A 22,058-nucleotide genomic window follows, 5' to 3' on the forward strand; every position below is an offset into this window, starting at 1 on the left:
ACTACACTTATTTCGACACATTTATTACGGTACCTACATTTTTATTCAATTATACTTGTTTAACGTACATTATCCTTACGATCGCACTTATAAAAAACAAATCATACAATCGTGAAAAAAGATAGTGGAACGTTTTTATTTATTTATTTTATTCAATTTCACTCGATGGCGAATATGAAACTTTAAAGAGTAAAAACAATTATATCCCATGTAATTAGTACATGTTCAAATCAAAATGCAACTATCAACGTATTTGTTTTGTTTTTGGCAATACCGTTTTAAGCTGATTGTAATATAATTTAAATTTATAAAAAAATCATCAAACAATTATTTATTTTTGAGAATAAATTAAATATTTAAAAATAATGTGATGGGACAATGATCGCTACCCAAAACTTGTGGTCGAATTGTGCTTTCCACAGCTTTCGAAACTATTCTCTCCGATAAAATAAAATAATCCAAACGCCAGCCGACATTTTTGGCTCGTGCATTTTTCATATACGTCCAAAATGTATACGCACCCTTTTGATCCGGATGAAAATGCCTAAATGTGTCCACATAGCCCGACTCAAGTAATTTTGTCATTTGCTCGCGTTCCTGCGGAGTAAAGCCAGCAGATTTTGTGTTCGTCTTGGGATTGGCCAAGTCGATTTCTTTGTGTGAAACATTCATATCGCCCGCAATAATTACTGGTTTGACTTTTTCCAATTTTTGCAGATATTCACGAAAGAGTTCCTCCCAACGCATACGTTTGTCCAGATTTACCAACCCTCGTCCAGAATTCTGAACATACACGTTAATTAAGTAGAACTTTTCATATTCAGCAGTTATTATGCGACCACTTTCATCATGTTCGGCATTGCCAATTCCGTATTCAACATTGATTGGCATAATTTTCGAGTAGACAGCAACTCCCCCATGGCCACCGGGCATGCACAACCAATAGGGATGATAGCCAGGAATGCGTGCTTCTTCGGGTAATTTATCTGGGGTGCATTTTATCTCCTAAAACAAATCAAAAACAAAAATACGCAATTTACATAAAGAATAGATCTTTTCTTAGAATTAAATTTAAATTTTTTACTTGAAGACACAGAATGTCTGGTTTTTCGTGTTGCAGATAAGAGAGTCCATCTTTTTTTAGCCACGCACGTAAACCGGCTATGTTCCAGCTAGATATTTTCATATTGAATTCTTTGTCAATAGTAAAATCACTTGAATTGTATTCAGTTTTTGTTGGATTCAATGGTCCATCAAGCTTTGCAATTTTGGATCCATCGGTCTCGGTTTTAACATCATCATCACCATCATTATCATTAGCTGAATCTTCTATTGTTGGTGGTAGTGCTGTTGCTACGCGTTTTCGACCACGTCCTGGTTTCTTCTCTGTTTTATCCGTTTCGGTGATAGGTGTTGCTGGTACTGAGGCTGGTGCTGCACGTTTTCGACCACGTCCTGCTTTTGGTGCAGCTTAAGAAGAATTATTTTAAATTATGACTCTTGCAGGTTCTGGCTAAAGACAATTATAGACTTTTTTTAAGTTTTAACTTTACCTGATTCCGTTTCGGGTTCAGCAGTTCCGTTTATTTTGCGCTTTGATATCTCTACATCTGGTGAAGTAAATTATATTAAAGAAAAACCAAAACTCCAAAGACAATGAAGGAATTAATGAAGAGGAACTAATTGAAGCAAAAAGAAAGCTAACATGTTGTTGTTTAGAATCAAAGTTAGTGCAAAACTAATTTTTTAATCCAAAAACTCAAAACAATAAATCCCAAAAATATCGGTTCTTTGACATCGATGTCTTTTAAGATTAAAGTTAACTCAAAGGTAATCCTCTAAGGAAGGATCTCTTTCAGGATATGTTCAAAAACTAATGATAGCTACAAGGAAAACAAAATTGACATGTGTGTTCGCATTTGGAATCTATGTATTTAGCGGATGCAAAGATTGTTTGCAACTCCTTTATTGCGGCGTTGTCATATTAATCAAATCAAGACAATCCCAAATTGTTTTATGGTAGAGAATATTCATGTCATGAACTAACTTTTAGAATTGTCCGTAGATAGAAGATAGAAATGGTTTCGTGGTTAAATCGTTAGATGTATACAAAGCGATAGATATGAAAAGTTAATTGTAGATATTTAGATAAACCGAACACCGCTAGAACTATTCAGTGAAAAAAAACTTAAAGTTTAATTGGCTAAAGAACACCGGGAAAAACAGGAAATATCATTTGATTTTCAAACATTGTGAAAGTGGTTATTCTACATGTTCTAATAAATGCCAGCTTTAAGACTTGCGAGGAACATGTTCTGCCTTAAAAAAATTAAAAGAGAGGACTTGTTAGTTATAGATGAGCTGCACTTCGGTTTGACTTAAAAAAAAAAAACAGAAAACATATTACTCATACATATTGATTGATTGATATTGATTGACCAATCCATCTTAGAATCGTAGCTACACGTTCAGAGATTTAGTGAGACATCTAGAAGGAAGATGTGCTTAACACTTGTCCAAGTGACGCCCATTATAGATTATGTGAACGTAAAAATTGACTACATTGGGAATATGGGTTTTTAGTAAGACTGATAGTGGTTAGTAACTATTTTCATATTTATTGTTAATCATTAGTAAATTAATTTATTATGAGCAAGCAATACTTCATTGAGCTTAAGATGATTTATGCAAATAATTAAATCCATACCATCAATTAGAATAATGTTAATGAGGAGCGAAACTACAACTACAACCATGATGTTAGTAAGTTATACCATACTTGTTTTTCTTGTCGAAATAAAACACAATTAGTTTAGGAATACAATAAATAGCCAATGTGATTAATAAAAGTTTACAAAGTTTGATGTGAGAAAATATAAAAAAGTTTGCAATGTGTGACATTTATATAGACAAAAAGAAATGTTTAAATAAATATAAAACTAAACAAAAAGGTCGACACTTTGAGCCATGACTTCCTTCTTGTCCGTTTGTGGGGCGATTTTTTTTTAATGGATATATATCGCAGCTGAGTGCGGGCGCATCATTATGGGAGCAACTCACCTGCTGCGTCTTGATCTTCTTCATTGATTTCATTATTCATCAATTTATCAACTGCTTTTTCATCGATATATTCGGCGGCTGTTACTTGTTGGTTTTCTTGTGGTTCATCTTTGGTAGCTTTTTTGCCACCTTTGGGGGCTTTTTTCGATGCAGCTTTCTTTGTTGATATGATGTTTTTCTTTTTTGCTGCTGGCCCTGCTTTTCTTCCCCTGGATTTTGGTTGTGCTGCTGGTAATTCTTCCTCTGTAGAAGTGAAATATGTGTTAGAATATCAATTTATTAAATACCAAATAATTTACCTATAGCTGAAGCAGAATCAGCTTCTGATTCTTGTTTTTCAGAAGCAATTGGTTCTTCTGGTTCATCTTCAGTTATCATTGGTTCGTGCAGATTGTCTTCTTCAATTGCTGCTAATGGAGGTGTTGGTGCTGGTATAACTTGTTTCCTTGATCCTTTTGATTTGACAACTTTCTTAGGTTTTGGTTCTTCAATTTCAGCTTCTTCCTCTTCGATTTCCGGAACAAATTCATCTTCAGGCAGAATATCATGTTCAGTTGCTTCTTCTTCGGCTTCTTCAGCAGCAACTACTTTGGGTGCTCTTTTCGATGACTTTGTGGTGGCTGTTTTTTTTGTTTCTTTTGGTTCTTTCTTTAAACTCTTTGATTTAAAACCTCTTTTAGCCGGAACTGGAGCTGGAATTTCATCTTCGGCTTTTTGTTCTTTTTCAGAAGCAGCAGCAGCATTATGTTTATGTTTTTTAGTTTCTTTTGGAATTATTTCTGGCTCAGGTTCTTCTACTTTAGGTGCGCCACGTTTTCTGCTTGCGGATTTTTTTGTTCCATCTGAGTTTGAAGAAGAAAAAAGAAGAATTAAATAAATTAATAGCTTAACTTAAATAAATAAATATTCTAACAAAAAATTGTACTTTTAAGAATTTCTGCAAATGTCATTGAGTGTTAAATATTTAGCCGGGTGCAACATTTAACATTCTTGTAGTTTTTTTAAATATCAGTTAAATAATGAGAAGAATGAAACTTCGAGAAGGTACTCAAGAATGTTTCTATTAGGTAACAAGAAAACAAGAGCTAACAATCGATCTGCATTAATTTTGAAAGGAAATCAAAAAACACATGTGTTAAAATTATAAGTGAATATTTCAAAAACTACTTTACTTATTTAAAGAGCCATTTCGTCGCCTTCAGAAAGGATTCCAGTGCTATGATTTTCATTTAGAAAAAATTAGAAAATGCTTTTCTTATAGGTATCAGAGCTGATGATACCCGTGTACCCGAGTAACCCGGTTACAAAAAAAGGAACTGGTTTTGAACCTCAGCCGTATTTGGATAAGCAAATTTGAACTCATTAATTTTATGTCTCATCAAGATGTTGGAGGCATTGATCAAACTGTATTTAATAGAAGTCAATACCGATAGTCGTTCCTAAGATGGTTTCGATCAAGAGGTTTACCAAGTACACAATGAAACGCACCAATTGAAAGCCCGACATAATGGTTAGGTTTAGGTAATACAAAATGGAACAGCTGCACTTGTTTTCATAATGCTTTGATATATATTACAACGATTTGTTACAGCTCGCCGAATGGATTAACTAACTTGCTTAACCTTTTACCGTTAAGTCACTACAAAAGCAAATTTCACATGCCCAAGTAGCATCGTTTATTGTTGGGTATATAATACATTTTTCAAAGCATTGTCTCTATTTTTAGAACTACCAACTAAAAAAATGTTTGTTTTTCTGAAATTAAAATTGAATTCCGGTGGCGCAACAGTCCGTAGAGAACTACGGCCTGATGTATTACAACTATCAACCAGTTTTGAAGCCGAATCTGAACTTCCAATTTGAGTACGTACTTTTCATGACCAGAATTTCTCTTTTTTGCCTCACAAAAGGCAGCATCCATGAAAAAACTAATTGAATGAATCAGACATCTAGCATGATAGTCCTACGCACTAACCATTACGCTACCGGTACATACATAGATATAATACAGTCCGTTACTTTTCACCATCTGCGGTGGAATTCTGTCAGAATAATTGAGAAGATTTGTGCCCTCTTTCCACAAATGAGTTATGAAGGGCCGATCTTTGCTGAACCAACTTATCAGCCTGTTCATTTCCGTCAATACCACTATGTCCTGGAACTCAAAAAAAAACTGATGGCTGGTTAATGTTTAGCCTGGATAGTTCGTCGCGATATTGTTGGATAATGCTGTCAAATTGACAGCCGCCTGGTCAGTGCAGATAGTTGAGTTTCTATGTTGGTTTCAGTAGAGATTGAGTATTTTGTTTGCTTCCCTAATAGCTAGTAATACAACTTGAAATACACTGTCAATTCGGATGAAACTTTAGTAAAATATAAATGAACGAACCAAAGACTAATTACCACAAATAAAGGAATCTGATAATCAGCTGACTCTAGAGAAAAATATGTAATTTCAGCCTTTTGGTAGCAACCTAATTGTTGTTTATAATATTCAAGCCCTAGTCATGTTCTAGACATGATGCCGGTGATTGCTTACATCTTAATTCCCATTCTTCAGAGCAAACATACTTATGGCTCGCGTACACCTAATCCGTCATCAGCCGAATTTCGCTCTGGCGTTATCGGCCCAACTTGGCCGATCGAAACAAACATATAGAAAGGAAAGAGAGCGTACATCACTGAAAGCACCATCGTCCTATAACATCCGATGACGCCCGATAGTAGCCGATCAACCGACATTTTCATATAATAAAGTTAAAAAAAAAATAATTAATTGTATTCACAACAACGCACCTCTCTGGGATAAATTTTCAAAAACTTATAACAACAGAGACATTGCTAAACAGCTATGGGCCGAAGTTTGTTCAGAGATGGAACTGAAAGTTTCGGTTAGAAAAAGTGAAGTATTTTAAGAGAGCAATTCCAAACCAAGTGCAATTGAGCTGGAAGATCTGGTGCTGCGGCCGAAAACAAAGTCTTCTTGGGCTTACTACTACTCACTTTTATTTTAAGCAAAACAAATGAAATATGGAGTCCCAGCCAAGAAGATGATATGGAACCTCAACCAAATGTATCAAAGCATGCTGCCCCGCTGTAATTACAGCCGGGAACCTCAACTGAATCCTGACCTGAGATACCCAAGTCAAAACAAAAGAAACTCTATGAAAAATCTGTGCCTATAACTCAAAAACCAACGTTTTACTTCTAAAAGATTTTGAAGGTTTATGAAAAGAAGTATTGAGCCATTAGATGGGTTGTAGTTTCAAAGCTTCAGTTCTTTTCTTTGCATAAATATTTCATAAACCCATACACATCGACCAAAAAATATTTTTTTTACTTCCACGCTTCACAAATTCAAACTCCAGACCAATATCGTCCGCGGTCGGAAGCAGTGTATGTAGTCGAACGTCCGAGCCGTTAGTCTTGCTGTTTATCTTCCGAGTCTACCAAACTGAACTTTAATTGCCATATCTCCTGCTAGGTCGATTGTATACAGGAAATCATTCCGTAATTTCCAAAACGATAATTGTCAAAACGATTATCATTAGCGATATCGTCAATAATTTACTTCACGTAACTTTATCACTCTAGTCAATCGTTTTACTTTATGTTTGTTAACTTTATAATTGTTAATGTAACTTTTTGTGCTTTTATTTGTTGCTGCCGACGATGAAACTATAATTTCAAAAATTGTTTGTATATCTGATAATAAATAAATAAATTAGGTGGCGCAACAGTCCATGAAGAACCAGGACCTAGTGACTTACTGTTATCAGGGATGGAGGGGAACTACTGTTTATATGCCGAATCCGAATGGCTAATTTGAAAAAGCACTTTTTCATGACAAGAATTACTCTTAGAGGATTTGTCAAGAGGCAATACCCATGAAAAAAGTTAGGTGGCACAGGCAGGGATTGAACCCAAGAAACCTTGCATGACAGTCCAACGCACTTTTTTTTTTTTTTTTTCAAATTCATTTTTATTATTCAATCTTAAACCTATCTTAAAGCTAGACAAAAATTCATAAAACTAGCCTAATTATCCATAACTTACAACTAACTTAATGGTCCCATACGGACACTCTAAGCTAAACTATAACACTAATTACTAATGCCTTTCGGCCTTATGATCTATTTTACTTCAACTTAAATCTTATTTGTTTTGTTTTTATTAGAAAATTTTGAAAAAACTAATATCAATAACCTTTTTTTTATTTATTTTTACTTACAAACTACTTAAAATAAGGTCCTTAAATAAAACTTAAAAACTAACTTAAACTACCTATTCTACCTATAAACTACTTAAAACTAGAACAACCACAGCAGCAAATCTACCTATCTCACATTTTTGTTTTTCATATTTCGTTGTCTTTTTTTTTTTTTATTTTTATTTATTTTTTTTTTTTAATGTTTTTTAATGTTTTTTATTTTTTTTTTTATTTTTTTTTTGTTTTTTAATTTTTTTTTTTAAATTTTTTTTTTTTTTTCGTGCCACCATGCCTATTCTACTTAAAACTAAACCCTAAACATAAAACAAGTATGTAAGCCGGCCAAGGCTTAAAACCCCATCCCGACTACCCAATATCAAGTGCCGATTGAAGCCACCAAAACTGGTTCTCCTGCTTCACCCTATCAGTTCGGTCCCGTTCGGACACAGCCCTACTGAACCGAAGGAGCTCTGCTCCGCCTTGTGCCATGACGTCCCGATTGTACAGGAGTCGCCTATCCACGGTTCTTCGTCTGACGTGGTAGATTAACGGAACTGCCAATCTATCCTGTATCAGACCGCATCTATCTAAAAAGAGGAATGCCTCTGGGGGAATGAAGCCGCTCAAGCGTGCACTCTCAAAATACTCGTCGTTCGGATAGAACGCCCCGAAAATTAAATTGTTGGTCGAAGACATAGCTCTTGCAATGTGACCTCGAACGAGTTTTATCACGAAATTGTCAATTCTGTTGATTCGAGCCCCGTTGTATAGGACCTCGTTGGAATAGTAATGCACATAAGAAGATTCGGCTGTTCGATATAAGCCGGTACAGCGTCGTAAACACTGCCGCTCGAACACCCGAAACCTCTCCATCTGGGAAGGGGCAACGTTGAACCACACAGGACAACCATACACGATCATTGGCCGTATGAGGGCCATGTAGCAAATTACCTTCACTCTGGGGTCAAGCCGACTGCTAAAAAACAGCCGTTTCGTCAGAGCGAAGGCTCCTCTGGCCCTGGTCAGAGCAGCATTTATATGTCTGTCGAAATATAAATACTGATCTAACCAGATACCGAGGTACTTCACTACACTTTTGCTCGCCAATGGCTGCCCGTGAAGATCAACGATGACCATCTTGCGCCAATTCTTACACGTATCCCCCGTGGCCCTAGCCAACGGAGTCCGGAACAGAATTGTCTCTGACTTCTGGACATTTATTTTCAGTTTCCAGTCGTCGCAATATCGCTGAATCTTGTCGAAATCACGCTGCAAGAGAATTCTAATAACCTCAACCTTTCGGGCCGTTCTGTACGCAATTAGATCGTCGGCGTACGCAATTGCCTTTGTAAGACTACCTATCAGATCGCTGGTGTAAATGCTGAAGAGAATCGGCGAATTCACCGCTCCCTGTTGAAGACCATTTTTAATTGAGAATGTTGTGGTAGAAGTTACATTGCCACTTTTGACAACAAACTTTCTACCGTTAAGCATATCATAAAGTATATACAACAATGGCTTGCTAATGCCAAGCCTGCTCAGTTTTAGGTAAAGACCCTCTAACCATACGGTGTCAAAGGCCTTTTCCAAATCAACCAGGACAGCACCTGTGCATTGTTGTTTTGATTTATTCCATTGGATATCAGAAACGAGTTTAGACGCAGCATGAATTGTGTCATGACCCGACTTGAACCCGAACTGTTTATCCGGAATAATTTTGTTGTCCGCAGCCCACTTAGTCAGAGCCCTATTAATGATCTTTTCGAAAACTTTGCTGATGCTCGGAAGAAGACTTATCGACCGAAGATTTGACGGGTTGGAGTTGTCATTTCCCTTTTTCGGGAGAGGATGAACCACAGCGGTCTTCCAATGCACTGGATAATATGCATTATTCAGTGCATTGTTGAAGAGTGTGGTGTAAATGTCAATTGCTTCCGTCGGTAAATGTCTTAGCACAACGTTGGATATACCATCGATACCTGCTGACTTTTTGTTTTTTATTGAGTTGAAGATGAGCTGAAGCTCAACCTTCGTCACTAACAAGGGACTTGGTCCCGTTTGCTCGGCGATTATGGCATTTGCCAAGGAATCGTCATTGAACCGCATGAAACCGCGGTTCTCAGATCGCCAATGTGTGATATCATTACGGAGGTAAAAGTGATTAAGTAGGGCTCTGTTTTCCAGGTCGTGGTTGGGGCGAATGCTTACATTCACCTTGTACACTTGCTGGAAGGCAGCTCCCACCGCCTCCACTTTTTCCTTCGGATCTTCAATTATGTAAAAGTCATCGTCAAAGATGGCTTCCTCTGGATCTATTTGCGCAGTCATGAGTACGTCTCTGTTCTCTTCAGTTCTTTGGAGTTTAAGACACGGAAGGTCATTATCGTTTTTCTTCCTGAATATCTTGTTGATTTTGGGGAACATATTAGGGTCACTCGAATTAACTGACCGGATCTTGCGGTCCCAGTACTTGTTAATTGATAACCTGCAGTTCTTCTTAATCAACAGATTGACATTTTTTATTGACGATTTCAGTGTCCTAACCTCCAAGTCGCGTGGGTCTGTAAGTCGTCTGTACAAGTTTTTGAGTCTTGTCAGTAAGCCACTCTTGTGCGTACGTAGTGCGTCAATTGTCGCGTTTCTGTAAGCGTCCATTTGGTCCCGTTCTTTGTACTTTGGGATTGTCCGTTCCATCGTTCGTTTTATTGTTTCGTCCATCTGTTGTAAGTGTTGGTCGATTTCTGTATTTGTCAGGTTTCTGTTGTTTGGTGGGGCTATGTCACTCGAACGAAGTTCTCTCGCTAGGGCATTGGTGAAACGAGGCCACCGCATCTTACTGTAATTGTAAGAATGCGTTGGAACGTATTCCTCCAACTCCACGCGTTCGTTCGGAATCTGCATTACAGCAGCCAGTCCGCAGTGATCACTGTCGTACTCGACTGTCTGTAAGCAGTTTCGCGGGTGATTACCCACTTTGTCTGTAACTGTCAGTCTGGTGTCGTACAGCAAAAGGTCCAGAAAGGAGCCGCTTCTTGGATACGATGGCCTTTCAGTAGCCAGCAGGTCGACGCCATATTCAACGCTGTAAAGATTCATCAAATTGAAAAGATGATTACCTCTGGGATTACTATGTTGATTTCCCCAATCTTCATGTTTTGCGTTCAAATCACCGGCCAAGATGAAATAGTTTTCTTCCAAGCTCAGTTTCAGTTCCCTAAAAAGAATCTCGAGTTCTGAAGCAAAGTAAGTAACCTGCGGAGCTCCAGCCGCATAAGCCGCAATCATATACATCCTCTTCCCTTGAGTGAGAGAGATGCATACAACGCAAACTTCTAGCGTCTTGAGCTTTCGCAATTCATTGTTGTATATGACTTTATAATTAATGCCTTTTCGTATAAAGAGAGCGACACCACCCCCTTGAGTGGAGTCGGGCCGGTCTCTTCTTACGATATTGTAATTTTTATGAGTCAATTTGTGTTTGTGGTTTAGCTTAGTTTCGCTAGCCATAAACACATCGGGACTGTAGTCTTTCAACAATTGGAACATATTGGCTCTTCGTTCAATCCTAATCAGTGAATTTACATTCACAGCTAGGACTTTTAGGCGCGTCTCCGGCAGCGCGCCCATTATGGTCTAAATTGCGCCAGGCCAGGCAACAAAGAGTAGAGATGATCTACCCTTTTGCCTTGCTCCTTTATCTGACTTTGCAGTCCTGTTAGTTGACCTTGAATGCTCAACAACAAAGCTACAATGTCAGGCTGCACCTCTGGTGCCTTAGGCACAGCGGCCTTGGGGGCAACCGTTGGTGGAGCCTGTCTCGTATTCCCATTCCCTGACACCATTTGGGCGTAAGAGAATTTGGGATCCACGAATTTTTGTGTTGGAGCCTGTCGAACTGTTCGACTTTTTTCGGCTTTTTGACTGGCCTGTTTTTGCTTCATTTGTTGGACCTTAGGGCAACCCCTATAGTTAGCCGGGTGCCCTTGGTTTCCACAAAGGACACACTTGAGCAGGGTCAAATCCTCAACCCGCTCATTCCCCAGCTTACATTCTCCTACTTTGTGGGTTTCTCCGCACCTGACACAACGCAACTGCATATTGCAGTTGGCATTGGCATGGCCAAACCTCTGGCAGTTAGTACATTGTAAAATGCCGTCGTGCCTTTTTAATGTATCCCAGCGTGCAGTTTGATAGTCGAGAGATTTGATTTTCTTCACACTATCGAAACTGCTTTGGGGCGATAATGTTACCAGGAACATTGGCAGCCTATAACCCTCTCGCCTGGACTTCACCGTAGTGAACGGCTTGACCCCGATAAAATCGAGATCGTCCGTGGCTTTTTGACGGAGCTCAGCTAAGAGCTCCTCTGGTTCCGTGCAGGAACTTATGCCCTTCAGAAGGACCGTCTGGAATTTTTCGCTCTTAGGCGTATAGCTGAAGAACTCAGCGGTGGCCTGTTTAAGCACTTCTTTAAGTAGTTTGTATTCGGCCAGTGAGAAGCACTGTACCGAATACCGCTTTTCTTTTTCATTTAAAATATTAATTAAAAATTTGCCCTTAGTGGCCGACTTACATACCTGTTTCAGGTCCTGCAGGTCAACCCGGTAGGTCCTTATTGGTGGCACCTTCTCTTTTTTGGGCTGTGGTTGTTGCTGGTGTTGCTGCTTCTGTTTTTGCTGCTGTTCCTGCTGCTGTTGTTTCTGCTGCTGCTGTTTCTGCTGCTGCTGTTTCTGCTGCTGCTGTTGTTGCTGCTCCAATGCTTTAGTTGAGGTCGATGGGCCCTCAACATTTGGGCCTGTCACTGCTGATGGCGGTTTTTTCTTTTGCTCCGCTCCTGTGTTTTTGGTAGCGGGCTTGGTTTGTGGTTGGTTTTGCTGCTGAGGTTGTTGTTGCTGTTGTTTTTGCTGCAGTTGTTTTTGCTGCAGTTGTTTTTGTTGCCGTTGAGCTGCCTCTTGTTGTCGGCGCGCCTCTTGTTTTAATTTTAACTGGCTGAGGAGGGGCTCCATTTCCTCCTTGAGCTTTTTGAGGTTTTCCTCAAATTGGCTTATTTTTGCTTGTTTGGCTTGCAGGGCCTTTACAAGCGTTGTCTCCTCTTGGAGGTCCGCCTCTACCTCCAAAGCCTTCGTTGTCGGCGGGACTGGCTCTGGCTCCGATATGATTAAATGCATATTCGGAGACCTGAAGAGCCCCTCTCCACCTTCGGAAACATACTCTGTTTTCTCAGACTCGGCGTAGTCTGAGAACTCACTTTCGGTGGTAATTCCTCCTTTACCACCCTCCATCTCTTTCCTCATATCCCGCCGTTTAGCGGAGTTGGCCCTCTCCACTTTATTTGGGCTATGCTTCTTGATTTTTCTTTTTTTGGTTGTTGTTACTTTCATCCATTCGTCAGATGCCTGACCTGCTGTTGTTGCAGTTACTTGCGGTACCGCTGCTGGCACCACCGCAGCATCGAACGATGTGTTGGCAGAGGTATCTTTCGATACCCCTGCTCTTTTCTCCTTCTCCATCTCCTTTTCTTCCCAACAGATAAAATCGACAATTTCTCTGTTGTGAAAAAAAGCAATTAAATTTTTCGTTGCCTCCGGCTGGGAATCGAACCCACGACCCTTGGATCTGCTTCCGGACGCCACCTCCACTAAGCTATCGATTGTTAATTTCTTTGGTGGCAAACTGCCAACTTTACTTTTTAATTATATCTTGCACTAATTTAACTTTGAAATAAAATATGAAATACACTTCTTTACACTTTGGAAGTCAAAGAACGACTGTCCAACGCACTAACCATCACGCTATGGGTACTTTGTATATCTGATATTCACACCTATCACAAAGTCCCTCGTAGCGAGTCCCCGAAAATTGTGTTACGCTACGAAAACGAATACATTTTCATCATAAGCCCCGAACGAATTCACACAGAAATACTAATTTCGGAGTTTTAAAATCAGCTGATATGCGTCGAAATAAGAAAATTAAATAAAAGTTCGTTTTTCATCTTTCGATTTGTTCTTATTTTTATTTGCTTTTGTCTTTAAAAGTTGATTTTGGTATCAAAACGGCGCACTACAGCGCTAATTGGATCTCAGGCTAGGTTGCCTTGAGATCGCCATTTCTACCTATCTTAAAAGTTGATAGTATTGTCGTTGCAATCTTTGCAATAAATGAAGAAAATACACGAAGACTGGATGAATCATATGATTGACGCGAAGTGGTTGGAAGACGCCGTGGAACATTTTTCACAACAACTACGTCTGATAACATCGAAACATCGGCAAATTGGTTCTTTTCACAAGGTTCATTTGATTCTAAAGCCTCGGAAGAATTTTCGAATATATAAGATTGTGGATCTTTTATTCCGCTGGTCAAAGTTCATTCATTCTTATGACACCTTCTTCGAGGCTGCTAAAAAAATGCATTCTATTTGCTCCGCCACCTGTAGCTTTGCATTCTTTTTTGTTCTCAACCATGTTCCTCTTGATTTATGCCTTCCAATCTAACCACACTTAAGAATTAAATTAAATTATAAAAAAGTTTGCACTAATTTATTCACTTTACTTTTTCCCAGCTAGAGGTGTCCTTAGAAGGTGGGCCTAAGCTATTTTACTCTATTTTTACTGCTTCCCAAAACGAATTCACTTCCTCCTTAGGGATTTTTGAAAAATTCTTGGGCAATTTCAAGTTTTTTTTGAAGCATTTCATAAAGCCTTTCGAATTAAATTTTATTTGTGATAACTTTATTTGCCCTTCAAAAAACAAAAATAAAAAGAAACATACATAGGTAAACACTTTCACATTAAAACAATAGTAAAACTTACATGATTCTTTTCATATATTTTATTTTTATTTAATTTATCTTCGCAAGCTTAATTTTTTGTTCGTTTTAAAAACTCCGATCAAAATAATTGTTCGTAGAAAAAACTGCCAAACTTCCTATTCATTCGGGGCTAGTTATACCAATTTTCACGAACTCCGAATTTCGTAGCAAATTTTTTTAGTACGACGGGACCAATGATACAATTATTCGGGGTTCGTACTACGAATCTATTACGACGGGGCCTGTGATAAGGCTGATTATGAATTAATAAATATAATTATAATTTTGATTATCTATAGTCTCGAAACTATTTTGGATTAGTGTACGCGAGCCATTAGTCTTGCTGGGCATGTTCCGAGTCTACCAAAATTAACTTTAATTGCGATTTATCTTCTAAGGTCGATTGTATAAAGTTTTGGATTGTAGTTTCTAGTATCATACTTTCTGGTGAATTCTCAACCAGACTTCCGATTCTTCCTTTTTATACCAGTTAAAAAATGAATTTATCACTGTTTTCCAATTGAATACAAAAGTTTTATTCCATTACTTTTATAGTTTGTAGGAGTAGGGAAAAAGTTTCTTGAAGAATTTTACATTTTGGCTTGAATAATATCTTAATTTGTGGAGACGTAATGGATTGCACATAGGGCTCGACGACATTACTCATTTTGCGAATACAATAATTAACTTAAAAAGTCAAAACTTGACTTGAAGAGAATTTCGCTCTATTTTAACGTTGCAACTCATTTTGGATTTTTAAAACTTTTGCTTTGAGTTTTATCCATCATTTTTGAAAAATTACAAAAAGTGGATGAATCTTTTCAAATCAGGTTTTTTGTTGTTGAAATGATAAATGATTTTCTTACTTGTTTGTGTTGTTGGTAAAACAGTAATCGAAACAACAGCTGCAGCTGGATCTTCTGGAATACCATCGCTATCGACTGTCTCTTTTTTGGCGCCTTTAGTCTTCGTTACTCTTGGAGCTTTTTTTGCCACTAAAATTAATAAATTTAATTACATAAATTAAATCATAAAATTATAAAAGCAAAAACTTAATCTTTAACTTACCCGCTTCGATTTCTTCTGCTTTTTCAATATTATCGACTTTTCGCTTGCGGATGGATGCCTTCTTTTCAACTGCAACTATTGGGAAAATAAAACAAAATCAGTGTCATTCTCAGCAGCCAAACTATTTTCGAGCATACCCGCTGGTTTTGCTTCAATAGAAGCGCTATCATTTTCAGATAAATCTTCATCTTTTGTGTCTTCTACAGGAATCTTAACCTTCTCATCCTCTTCAACCAAAGCAACAGCAGCACTAGCTTTACCTTTGGGTGCTTTCCTAGAACCTAGACACAACAGACAATATTCACATTCGAACTTTATTTTTCTGGGGAAATCGTTAAATAATTTGTTTTTTGTATACCTTTGGCAGCTTTTGTGGGTTTTGCTGCTTTTTCGGCAATAACTTCAACTGCAGGAACTGAAGGGGTTTCGTCTACCTCCTCCTTCGTTTCTTTTTTAACGCCTCGCTGCCTGCCTTTTTTTGTTGGTGCTATTGCCGCCGCCACCACCTCACTCGCATATTCGGCTTCTTGAGAAGCTACATATAATATATAGTGAGCACCAAAGACTCGTCATTTTTTGTTCCTACTTAAAATATAAACAAATCAGAATAGGTTTACTTACCATCTCCATTTGCCATCACTGCTTCAGCTTCAGCAGCCACCGCTGGTCCTGCTGCTGCTGCTTTTTTTCCTCTACCTCTAGCGACCATTGTGTGCAAATAGAAAGAGAAAAATACAACCAAAAATTGATATTTGCAAAAAGTGAGAGGACCAGGACGAGGACGAGGACGAACGAGACACACGCAAGAAGTGAAAATCCTTTTCAATTGACTTGGAAAACACAAGATATCGAGAACGAGATCCAATTCCGAAACGCAGATTCTATTCAAATTCTAAGCCACAAAATGATTACATTCGATCTCATTTACTTATTCGGAAAAAAGGAATATAATTATTTTTCTTAGTTCTAAAAATTGAATCAAACGTGTGTTTAAAATGGAAATGGAAATGCTTTCAAATCAAAAAACAAGGACAAGAAAATCTCCTTCACGTTCACTTCGCTTGAATTTGGATTTGTGATGCTGCTGTAGTTGGTTGTTGGTTTTTGGTGGTGAGTGTGGAACTTAAATTTAACAGACACCAACAAAAATAAATTTTAACTTGCCAAATGCCGGGAAGGAAGCCCGCCGTTAGCTTGTGTTTATATGTTTGTCTCGTTCTGTGCCATGGGCAAATAATTGACGGTTTGATTCATTTTACCGGCATTGTTGTGGATCTTATAAAAGTTTTGTTTTTGTGTGGATTGTGTGAGAAGGACATGTTTGGTAAATATGAGGGATGATGAATGAGTACAGTGCCTTTTGATTGTGATTATTGTCTTAAATGAGAATGAGCGCGTTCACAGTTTTAAAGCAGGAAATATGTTTTGTTTGGAAAACATTTTACACTACTATTTATTATAGACACTGCGTCAAGTTACAATGCCTATTAAATTATTATTATTATTTAGATTTAGTAGATTACCTGCAGATACTATTCTGCTCTACTTTTTAACTTATTATATATTTATGTTTTGCGTTATTAAGTAAATCCGATATTTTGTCTCTGTTAATTGGGCTGGGGTTTTGAAGAATTTCATAGATTGATTTATTATTGAATAAGTTTTTTGATTATGGGTTGCATTGCAGAGCAGAATTCTAAAATATGTGTTAGGTCCCATCTGGTATTACATAATGCACAAATTGGTGTAGTGTTTTTGTTAAGAAAGTGCAAGGATGATGTGTGCCCAAATTTTAGTCGTGCAAAGTTAGAGATTTTGTATATGGAAATGTTTGCTGGATAAACGGGGATATGTTTATTTTGGTCGTAAAAGATTAATTTCAGTCTATGTTACTTTTAGATACTTTTTGTACATGTTTCAGCTAATCTTATTTACTGTGGGTATTGGAGCTGAATATCGGGGAGTTTTAGACTGAATTAGCTGAAATATCAGCATATTCATGTCCCTAAATTCCGACATGTCCAGGAGTCCACATTATTTTGATATTATTTGGGAATTTAATAATTTGATATCTAATAGTGGTTTGAAGAATGGCAAATGCTTCTGTGAGGTGAATTTGAATTCAGATTACCGATGCTGCATATGGATCCGTTTTCATGTGTGTTACGTCAACTTCGAACCAAAAGTGAAGATAAACTTCCACCCAACTGATTTTTGCGTTAGATGTTATTGCTGGTGATTGCTTTTTTGTAATTAGATAGCGTCATTATCAAGGAATCCAAGTTGTCCTATAAAAGCCAAAAAAGAGCTATATATTAAAGTTATATAATTTAAATATACGCATTTTAAGCTAATTACATAACGAGATTGCTAAGTGCCCGCATAACAATGTATTCTACCTTATTTCTTTGTGTCTGACTCAGTCACATTGCATTTAGAATATATTAAAAAAAAAAAGATTCACTCAACGTTGAGTATTATATATATATATATATTATATATTAAACAAAAAAAGATTCACTCAACGTTGAGTATTAATAAACTCTTATTCACTACACTGCTTATCAATTTATCCATTGATATGTGCATTGACATACTTGATATAAACTGCTAATCGATTCATATTCATATAGAAAATACGGAATTGGGTCTTTTCACCTAAAACCGTATCGCCCAAATTTATGTGCTGAGTAGTGTGTAATGTAATGTAAAAATATAACGCCCAAATTACTAACTGACATATCGCCCAAAAGATGTCATGTGTTCCAACATTTGGGCATTCTGACAGTGTTACAGGAGCAACATACATATGTACATATATATTTCACTGTTTGTACGCCATAATGCTGGGTGCTAGCACATTATAAGTTTGCTTGGGTGATATGACATTTCAATTCGGCTTTGTGACGTTTTCTTAGTGATATTTTTTACGACGTTTCTCTCTTTGAACTTTATGTAATTTTATGATTCGGGTGATAAGACATAAGAAACGATAGCCATCATAATCGTCATAATGTCCAAAATAAATGTCACAAAGCCCAATCTCTACATTCTAAAACCTAAACTCAAAATTTAAAATTCTTTTGGGCAAAACGACAACTAACAGTTGGGGCGTTCTTTTATTTAAACTTTGTTTGGGTGTTACGCCATTCGCTTTGGGTGCTTGACAATTTTAATTTTGGCGATAATGTTTTAAGCAAAAAGACCGAACGCCATAAAATATGTCATAACACATTTTTTTTTTAATTTTGGTTTTATTTTATTCATAATATAAATTATTTTTTATTTAATGTTATTGGATCATTTTATTAATGATTTTTTAATCGAAATTTTTTCAACTGTTTTTAATAATTTTTATCTCAAATATTTTTTTTAATATTCATGTATTGAACCGAAAGACGACTTTCATATATGTCAAGCTATTAATCTTTTACACTTTTCTTATTTCAAAATTGTTAGTGAAAAAATACATTAAAAAGAAGAACTTACCAAAATTGCATGTTCCATGAGAGTGCTATAGATTTTATATACAGTTCCAGAAGGAAAATACTCGATCATGGTGGTTTCTTCTAAATGCTATTTATACTAAAAACGTGGGTTACCGAAATTCAAAAGGAGTTTACAAAAGAACATGTTTTAAAAAATTGCAGTTTGCAAAAAGTTATGTAGCCCTTTCAGGGATGATGGATGTTGTACGAAAAAAAGACGGTTCTGGTCTCTATAAATACGTATGCGACTCCAGCTTAAATCAGTGTTAAGCTAGGTTTAAGTGAAGTGGTTGCTTTTACCTTCACGGTGTGTTGCCCATATACTAAATGATTGGTGTGATGGATAAGTATGGTAAAATTGCCATATTGTCCAGGTCCAGAGAAAAATCATACCTTTTCGACAAGCAATAAAGCTCAAGAATGATTTCGGCTAAATAACATTTCTGGTATGAACTGTCCTTCCCATTTCAATCGGGAGTGTTAAAAAAATGGTTGCAGCAGCAAAAGTTATCATTATGATAATCAATTTTCCATTCCATCAGATTTTTTTTTTTCAAATAATTGATAAATCTCTAAAGTTATTTTTTTAAAAATACTTTTTTTTAAGTTTTTGTTTTTGAAATTACTACAATCTTAGATATTAATTTACTACGCATCTTCTACCGGTAGTATTGCTGTTGATTCCAGGCCTGAGAGGTGGGATTATTCGTTGGCAGCGTTCCCTGATCGAATTGTCCATGAGTAAATGGTGGCACAGGGGCCGGCGGTTGTGGTGGCCCGTATTGCTGTCCGTAATTATAGAATCCAACACTGGCAGCAGTCTGTGCAGCAGCTGCGGCTGCTGCAGATGCTCCGCCTACAACCGAACCTCCAGATACTGGAGGAACTCCAGGTGCTGGAACTGGTCCATAATTCTGCGAAGAACTACTAAAACCTTGCGCTTGAACTCCGTATGAGCTTAGTACACTGCTGTAATATGAAGCATCGGCCACCGTCTCTTGTTGCTGATGATGTGCCTGAGTTATGGGTGGCTTCTTCATCGATTGATGCAGCGAGATTTTTCCAATATGACAATCCTGAGAGTTAACCATGTTGTTGCGAGCAATATTGGCTTGAGTGAGATTGGAAGACGTAACTGGTGTCGGTCGGATTTGAGGTCGATTGGAAAGGATCGTTGAAGTCGGTACTGGGGGATTGGCAGAACCTTCGGATATCTTTCGCTGCAGGGGTAAGTTTTTGAGTGTGTCTATTGTATTGAGGGATTTCAAAGCCAGTGGATCGCCGATTCCACTAAGGAGTTGTGTTACGTGGCGATGATTTATATGCGCTTGTAGATCTCGCTGCAAGAATACAAACAACAAAATAAATAAATCGTTCCTGGACTAACCCAAGTCGGAAAAGACAAACCTGAGAGAGATATGTTCGCCTGCATCCGGTGTTTCCATAGCGACTGCCTCCATGTGTGCACATGAAGACCGTTCCCAAGCCACTCTGTTCCACTCGGACAACTTTGTCCTTGCAACGCGGGCAAATCTTCACGGGTTCAGCTCGGGCGCACTTCAGGCAGAAGATATGTTTGCACGGAATCATCCGACCATAGAGTAAAATTGGCTTGTCACATTGGTCGCAGCAGTGAATCATGGGATTCAGGACTTTTTCCCCTATTAATGAGACTTTGTGATCCCATTTCAGACGCAACATAGGCTCAGGTGGTCCTCGAGAGATGGTTGTAAAGGTTGGAGCTTCAAGCTGCGATATATCCGCTTCCATATCAACTGAAAATCACAAAGACAAGTGTAAGAATGTTTTGTAGGAAAGAATATTCAATTTTGTTTTTAACTTACTCGTTGCTGGAATCATTGGTTGAACGTCGTCAACGGCCGCAATGGGTGCGACGACATCTTCAGGCGGCATTGCAACCTGCGCATCAGGTTCGTTTTCTTTATTTACATCTTTAATGTGAGCGGCTCCTGTTGTATCAGCAGGGTCGTCTGTTTCCATTGCTACTACCGGCTCAACAGAGTCGGAGGCCGCTTTCTTTATTGCATCATTAACCGGCGAAGGCGGAACTGCGGAAGATGATGGAGCTGCAGCTGCAGCTTCCAACGAACGATCGAGCGTTGCCTCATCTTCAGACGATACAACAACTGCTGCTTTTTTACCTCGACCTCGTCCACGGCCACGACCTCGTCCACGAGCTCTGGCACCACGACCGCGTCCACGTCCTCGCTTAGTGGATACATCTTCAGTATCCATTGAATAACAAAATTATTTTTTCACTTCTTTTTCTATTCCCAATGATTTCACTTTAATCTTATGCCACTTTGAAGTTGAATTAAATTTATTTATGTAGAGCCATATGTTGGAAAATTGTTTTTATTTATTGAAACTTAATTTTTCTTTATAGAAATTATAAAGCAAAGCAGAGAAAATATTTTTCTTTAGAAATTATTGTGTTGACTTGACAGCAGCCAAACATTTACTTTTTTTCTTCGTCAAGATATAGAAAGAAAAACTTAACGAAATTAGTGTTCGTATTCAGTGGATGGTAGAGAATTTGTGTTCGCACATTTAGCCACTGGACGCGTTAAGGGTGAATTAACACTGAACTGCTTTTAACAAAATGTAACACCAGGAACTTGAACAATATTGAATTGAATGAATTTTGTCTGCTGTCTCTCACAACAATTGACTTACAAAATAAATCTTCTTTGACAGGTAAATGCTGTGTCTCTGTTATATTAAAGGTATACAAAACTCTTTAAGCTTGTGCTAATTATATCAAAAAAGGTTTGCAGAGGAAAATTTACCAGGTAGAACCATTCAAACAAATTTAACTGATTATGAGGCTTGTGAACGCTTGTATTTATAAAATTTAGGTTTATTTCTTACTCAATTGATATTCGCAAGTATTTTTTCTTTAACCTAGAAGAGTAACTGTCAATTGATAAGCTTTCTTGGACAACCAATCGAATTTGCATACAGATAGTTTTGCTTAACGTCAAAAGATTTAAAAGAGAACAGCGAGACAGTTTAGCTGTCAAGAAAACAAGATAACCTACAAATACAATAAAATTAATAATTTTCAAAAGAGTATTTGAAGTTTATAAATTAGAAAATGAACAGTTTGTTTAAAATTCCCAATTTAGTCGTACGATAAATTTGAAATCAATCCTTAATCTAAGACAATAAGAAAAATAATGGTAATTCAAGTTCGAAGGTTTTATATAATATGCTACTAACCACTTATAACTCTGTCTAGCGTTTCTATTTCTCCAGACAGAAGTTATTTGTTTGCCATTTACAATGATTAATTTTATTGCAACGATAAACCTTCCTTAATGATTATCAAATTAACACATAAAATTGTTATTGAACTAAAACCCATTAAATTTCGCTTAAGCAACCATTATGGTCA

At 37.4% G+C, this 22,058-nt stretch overlaps 2 protein-coding genes across 2 annotated transcripts; both read right to left on the reverse strand.

Moving 5' to 3' along the window:
* Window positions 1–6: 6 nt before the first annotated feature.
* Window positions 7–16,310, reverse strand: LOC129938934 (recombination repair protein 1). Its single transcript, XM_056046773.1, has 10 exons — window positions 15,774–16,310; window positions 15,511–15,687; window positions 15,290–15,433; window positions 15,153–15,227; window positions 14,951–15,079; window positions 3,360–3,902; window positions 3,061–3,303; window positions 1,554–1,610; window positions 1,085–1,470; window positions 7–1,005 (listed from the first exon to the last, which is right to left on the reverse strand). Exons 1-10 carry the CDS (start codon window positions 15,859–15,861, stop codon window positions 349–351), a joined length of 2,499 nt encoding a protein of 832 aa, XP_055902748.1. The 5' UTR covers window positions 15,862–16,310; the 3' UTR covers window positions 7–348.
* A 2,908-nt stretch (window positions 16,311–19,218) lies between these two features.
* Window positions 19,219–21,738, reverse strand: LOC129953990 (E3 ubiquitin-protein ligase Hakai). The gene is made up of 3 exons (XM_056067566.1): window positions 20,485–21,738; window positions 20,048–20,415; window positions 19,219–19,980 (listed from the first exon to the last, which is right to left on the reverse strand). The coding sequence occupies exons 1-3, from the start codon at window positions 20,894–20,896 to the stop codon at window positions 19,300–19,302; spliced, it is 1,461 nt and encodes a 486-aa protein (XP_055923541.1). The 5' UTR covers window positions 20,897–21,738; the 3' UTR covers window positions 19,219–19,299.
* Between the last annotated feature and the right edge of the window lie 320 nt (window positions 21,739–22,058).

The sequence above is a fragment of the Eupeodes corollae genome, chromosome 1, assembly GCF_945859685.1.
Source record: "Eupeodes corollae chromosome 1, idEupCoro1.1, whole genome shotgun sequence".
In the NCBI taxonomy this organism is placed as follows: Eukaryota; Metazoa; Arthropoda; class Insecta; order Diptera; family Syrphidae; genus Eupeodes; species Eupeodes corollae.

Bases quoted from the DNA above. Each gene is read 5' to 3' on its own strand.
- LOC129938934 (XM_056046773.1), bottom strand. From the start codon at position 15,861: ATGGTCGCTAGAGGTAGAGGAAAAAAAGCAGCAGCAGCAGGACCAGCG. The intron at 15,688-15,773 runs GTAAGTAAACCT...TATTATATGTAG, and splicing joins AGTGATGGCAAATGGAGATG to CTTCTCAAGAAGCCGAATAT. The intron at 15,080-15,152 runs GTAAGTTAAAGA...TATTAATTTTAG, and splicing joins AGCAGAAGAAATCGAAGCGG to TGGCAAAAAAAGCTCCAAGA.
- LOC129953990 (XM_056067566.1), bottom strand. From the start codon at position 20,896: ATGGATACTGAAGATGTATCCACTAAGCGAGGACGTGGACGCGGTCGT. The intron at 20,416-20,484 runs GTAAGTTAAAAA...TGTGATTTTCAG, and splicing joins ACCAATGATTCCAGCAACGA to TTGATATGGAAGCGGATATA. The intron at 19,981-20,047 runs GTTTGTCTTTTC...GTATTCTTGCAG, and splicing joins GGCGAACATATCTCTCTCAG to CGAGATCTACAAGCGCATAT.